General features: G+C 39.0%; 1 protein-coding gene across 1 annotated transcript in view; it reads left to right on the forward strand.

Annotated features, from left to right (window-relative positions):
* Window positions 1-2,707, forward strand: part of SPPL2A (signal peptide peptidase like 2A) — a 291,455-nt gene extending 288,748 nt beyond the window's left edge. Inside the window, exon 16 of the mRNA XM_085644242.1 lies at window positions 1,456-2,707. Coding sequence (XP_085500368.1) covers window positions 1,456-1,530 — 75 coding nt within the window. The 3' untranslated portion in view covers window positions 1,531-2,707. The remainder of the gene's footprint in view (window positions 1-1,455) is intronic.
* The last annotated feature ends 3,293 nt before the right edge of the window (window positions 2,708-6,000 follow it).

Consider the following 6,000-nt stretch of genomic DNA (forward strand, 5'->3'; position numbering starts at 1 on the left):
AGAAACCGCTGCTCAGCTGACCTAGTCATAGCAGAAACCCTGCGCGCTTCCGCAGAACCAGAGCAGGTGGAAGAGCTTTCTTCTACATCGCGGCCAAGGCCTGGAATGAGCTCCCAGTCAATATCAGACGTTCCCCTATTCTACACACCTTCAGGAAGAGCCTCAAGACCTATCTTTTCGGATAACCCGGAGCTGCACCACCCCTCACCTTGAGACCCTCACGGGTGAGTAGCATGCTTTAAAATTCCCTGATTGATGGATTGATTGATTGATTGATGTGGAGGGAGCCTCACTAGTTATAAGCACATTATTAAACTTGGAAGTTGTTGACAGAGCAGTTTTAGCTGATAAAGGATTCGCCATGGCTTTGCGCTTTCTACTTTTCCCCCGCAGAATGGGCACAAAAAGTTTTAGACACCAGATGACAGAAATTTCAATATACTTTGTCACCCTATCCATACAGGCGCAACAGCTTGCTCAACAGGGGATTGCATAAACCCATTTAAATTATTCTCGAAATCTTCCCCATCATTATCATTTTCATAAAAAAATTGGGGAACTATAGAGCTCAATATTATTAGACTGACAGGCCAAAACAAGACTGAAAAGCCTTGAAGCAATAACGCTTCATCGAAAAATAGACAAAATGAGCCAAATGAAGGGTTAAGGATATTGTTTAGCAAAGGACCACAATTGCCTCCCAATCGGTAGGGACGTGCTGTGCAGAAACAGGAAAAGGGGGCAGGAAGCATGGCTGCACCCCTGGGAAGGTCCGAGCTCCAACTTGAAAGAGCCGACCGGAGCTCCGACAACAGTCCGGCGAGGATATTAGTGCCGGAGAAGACCAGTGAAGAACAGGCTGAAGTAGGAGGGCAAACATGGCGTCCTTATTGCTGCGTCACCCGGGAATGAATAGAACAATAGGTGCAAAAGTGCTTGTGACAGCTGTGAAACAACTGGCACAAAAAATAAAAACAATGGAATAAACCACAAAAATAAACTGTAAATAACTCGTGGTAAGTATAGACCATAAATACTGGATTAAATTGTACTTGAGCACCAACAATGTGAAGATAAGGCAATATCAAATACTTATCTTGACAGCGAGCAGCAAGAAAAGAGGACTGTTCACTGTCCAGATAGGTATTATAGGAAATGCTGTCTCCGGATTGGCTGTTTGTTACTACGTTTTGTTTCCCATTGACTTGTTTCTAAACCTGGTAGGATTTGTAGTTTTTCATGTTTCTTGACTGCTGCTGTTTAAATAAATGCAAGATTAGAGAATCATAACAGGAGCCCCCAGTCTTGCAATAAAATTCACAATTCTATGTTTCTAGTAATGCAATTACACATAGTACACCATTTTGTTTGTGGGGCTCCGTTCCTTAACTAAAGGGTTTGATTACAGATTCTCTTTTAGATGGTTAACATTTTATTTTTTGTGTTTTTTACCAGGTAATGGAACACCTAGAGTCTGCAGGTAATGAAGAAAACGCTGAGGATTCTGCAAAATACTCTGAAGTGCCATAGCACATCCGTAGTGTAGGTTATAGAATGTTTTTAGAACAAAGACATTGCCCAGAATTACCATGATTTTATTATCATAACTTTAGAATGCTTTCTTTAGTCACTATGACAGCAATGGTCTCTCCAATAGGCTATGTATATTTTTATGAAGCCTCCCTATGATGCCCAAGTTGGTAAACAAGATGTTCTGTAAAATGCAGACAAATGTGCCTTATTTCAATATGAAGTGTTTGATCTATGCAAGTTTCAACATTATTGTAGATATATTTTTCAGAATGTATTTCTTGGCATTGTGGTCAAGAGAAAATGCTGCATATTTCATAACCAATTTGTTTTTCGCTTAAAGTTAATCAACTTTAATGTGCATAAGTATTTACTCTGTTAAATACAATCAGTAGTTTAACAAATGGTTGTTTCGGTAGAAGCAACCCAAATGGGATGGCGAGGTTGTCCTCTACGAAATATTTTTGCCAAGATGAAACTTGTAGCCTCAAATATATATTAAAAAAAAGACAACCTGTAACTATAATATATTTCTAATATTAGGATGCTCAGTCTTTTTTAGTTTCTCGTTTGAAATAATCCATGATTAGGCAAAGTAGCATAACGATTATTTTATGTGTGCAACTGAATTCATGTAACTTTCTCTTAGAAATGTAATGTACACGTCACTCCACTGGCACGTACAGTACATGAAATGAATAGTAAGTAAAAGCAACAAAGATGCTGCAAATGCTGATAGATAATGTTGGTTATTTATTCTGTTCACATGCATTTTGAAATTGTAATGTTACATTTGACTATTTACTAATGACATAGCATGAGCTCTAATTTTAAGCTTGTTTTGTACATATGTATTTAATGTTTGATAATGAGCCTACTTTTCACTCTCGGTGACACTCCTAATTTGTGGTGGTAGGCTGTTAATTTTAACCTAAAAGGCTAACCTTGCATAATCTAGAAGTGTTTAAAAAATGGTAAGTTATTTTATTTTAGACAATGTAGACTTTCAGACTTGTGTGCTAGCGAATTGATAGCTCCTTGAATGTAACTCATTCGTTTGTCAAGCATTCGCCAAATCTTGCACAAATATTTGGAACCTACCAATATATTTTTACTTGTTAGACTAATAATGCGGTTTAAGCCACTTTGAATATTAATAAAATAGGTAATTCTTTCACATTTGTATACCTAGATTCTCCACACTAATGGGACAGTCGTTCTGCTAGTGGAAAGCATTGGGTATTTTTTGCACAGTAGGCTATGTGCGCCGCATCCCTGGCCCTGTCCCCAACAAGCCTTAGGCCTCCTAAGGCTCCAACCCTTCTTTCTGTAGCAAATACGTCTCAAATTGTGCTTTACATTTCTTGGCACCTTGATCCTCTTCTTGAGTGAGGGAGGGAGTCTCCCTTAACTTTCCTCCTAAGAGCTTGCTCCTTCATCTTTTCTCTCACTTACACTCTATTTCAAATGTTTAAGAAATGTAGATTCTGTCTACCCCTGCAAGTATATTTTTGGTGTACCTCATACACAACCACCATAAGCAAGTATGTTTATGCAGCTATCCCAAGTACTTGTACTATGTTTGCTAATTTCTCTTCAGCTAGTTGTGTCAACTACTTTAACATGCGTGTACCTTCAGAGTCTGACACATAAGCGCCGTATGTATCTCAAGAATGTTACCAAGTTAGCTGTCTCCTTCTTCCTAAAACATTATTTCACAAACAGATAGTTCAAAGTTGGTGTTGATGGCCTTCTATCAATCTTCCTTTGGATGTGATCTTCAGAGCACACTAAAGTGCATCTCTATGATTTTTGAAAATCTTATGTGACAATGCTTACTCTTGATGGGAGACTCAGTTTGGGAAAGTCCTGTTAAAAACTCTTTTTGGATAGTCCTCTGTATCATGTTGTTTATAAACCGCCAGTAATGTAAGATAACAAATTCTTTGTAATCTTCCCATTAGCCTTGCGGAACAAAGGAATAATGGACATAGAATTAAGCACAAGTTACTCACCAGAGGGATTCCTATTTCTTAATTCCCTTTGATCCAAACATCACACCTACCCGCCTCACTTGGTCTGTGGCTTATTATGTGGATGGAAAGAAAAGGAGTGGAACTTTGGGAAGCCGGTCTGTATGTTGAGGGAAGGCAAACTCAACGAGCTCAGTGTGAACCTAGGTTTATGATAAAAAAAAAATAACTGCACTGTGTAAGGGTCCACCATCATGTACTCATTATAACAAGGAGTACAAGAGCCTGCACTGTGTGTAAGGAGAAAGTATCTTCTTATAATCCTAGTTCTTCAGTGTGGGCTTCTTCACTAAATGCTAAACATGTAATATCTGCACCCAGGAGATAACAGCGCCACCTTAAAATAGAAAGCGTCTCATTAAAAAGCAAATAAAATATCCCTGTGCTGGCCCCAACCCATTCTGAGTTTCATTTCATAATGAAGACAGTATAGAGAAAACATTAAAAAAAAACAAAAATCGAAGAGGCTCACAAACAAACATTCTTTTCTCTCAGGGAGGGGAGTGGTCATCACTGATGAGGAGGAATCAATGTCACACTCGCTGCTAATTACATCATCATGACCATTAACTGTTCTTGGCCGTTACCATGTCCTGCTATGATCTTGACCTGGCATAGATATTATTCTAATTCTAGTCAAAGCAATGCCGGTGCTAACGCCATGCCAAGGTTATGGCATATCAAGATAATGACCATGTTCCTGTGATGGTAGACAAGATAATGACATGGTGATGGGGATGTTCCACCAGAAATTGTAGCCACTATGGTTGATGGAGTTCCACTCTGATGACCTCCCCATCCACTTGAAAATTAGAAATGGAGCAGCACGAAAAGGGTTAGTTTAGTAGCTCCCAGTGAACCCCACTTGTTAAATGAAGCAATGAGGACAGTCTCTGAGAAATTCCATTGAGAAGCAGCTCTTTAAATATCTGAAGAGAGACGTAGAGGTCCTAATCATTTGTCTAGCAAAGCAGCTGTATTTGCTCATTGGATATTTGTGTGAGGAACTGCATGCTTACTTGTCTGCACTCAAAACTGTCTGCTAGTGGAGGAGAGGAGAAGCAGAGTCTCTTATGCATTGTATCTACCACTAAGAAGTCAAGAGGTTATAAATTAAGGTTTTGGGAACTGGGCTTTATTATTCGTAGGGCGCCTCTGAGCTTTATTTGTTGATAATGGAGCTTTCAGTACAGCTATAGCATAATCTTTTAAATCCAGTACTAACACCACAACAGACCTGACCGTTCAAGAACCTGTAGAATCTCCATTATATTCAAGAATGTAACGAGGCAGCAAGATAGAGAGGTTGGAACATCTAATTTCAAAATTGTGGGTTTTCTCCCAAAATCTCACAGAAGCAGGGATTTCATCAACAGAAGATGATCACATTAGTAAACCATAAACTAGCATCTTTATGAAATGGAAGAGCTAGGATCAAAAGGACTGTATGTAGGAGATAGAGGCTCAGTCACATTGTGTTTTTCAGCCTGTAGAGGGGAGCTCTCGGTGTTAAAAAATAAAGACACCATTGGAGAAAAAAGCCTTTGATGTAATATAGAGAAGGACATTTTTAAGAACGTAGACCTTCCAAAAGGAAAAAGAGCATGATCAGGCAGAACCCTGTGTACCAGAACGGAGGCTGTCTGGTTCTGCACTGTTTGCTTGGGGTCTTTGTGCAACTGGCCTCTTTTTTATGTCTGTCTACTTCATATTTGTTTTTATTGAAAACTGGAATGAATTTTGGTCAGCACAGAGCTGATTATCCATTTTTTATTTGCACCTTCTATTTCGGGGAAAGGAGAAAGAAAGAGGAATATAAATGTTATTTAACATACAATGGTAGGAGACTTGTCGATACTGGAGTCTTTCTGGGTATGTATTCCAGAATCCATACATTGTCTGAGTTTGTCAGTGTTTCACAATAATTAATGGAGATTGAATGAATGAGAACTTGTATGATTGTACAATTTATTACATGGTAGATTAAGTCTTTTATTGGATCTTTGTGATGCCATGGGGCTAAGTCAGCACAAACAGAAAATAGCACAGACTTGAGAGTGCTTGCCTCCAGATTGCACTGTAAGACAATAACAGAAAATGCTATTATATGTTCCCTTTCCACTTTTTCTAAATAACTTGTGGGTTATGGCGATTGTTCACCATTTTGTTCCATAAGTGTCCACGTTTTCTTGCATGATATGTTAACATTTGTTGTCGGATCGCTTGCCCCAGAAGTAAAAATTAAGACTTTCCTGACCACCAAGTCAAGTTAGAAGCTGTCTAAAAGCTTAGCTGATGTTTTGGGGCCCATTTCGGGAGCAGCCTCTGCTTTCAACTGGACCACTATGCTGCCGTCATCTTGCTATCAATGCATATTAAAAAATAAGACCATGAATGAATAGAACTTTGCATACTGCTAGTAGACAGCGTAGGACTC

The sequence above is a fragment of the Triturus cristatus genome, chromosome 3_1 (assembly GCF_964204655.1).
Source record: "Triturus cristatus chromosome 3_1, aTriCri1.1, whole genome shotgun sequence".
NCBI lineage: Eukaryota > Metazoa > Chordata > Amphibia > Caudata > Salamandridae > Triturus > Triturus cristatus.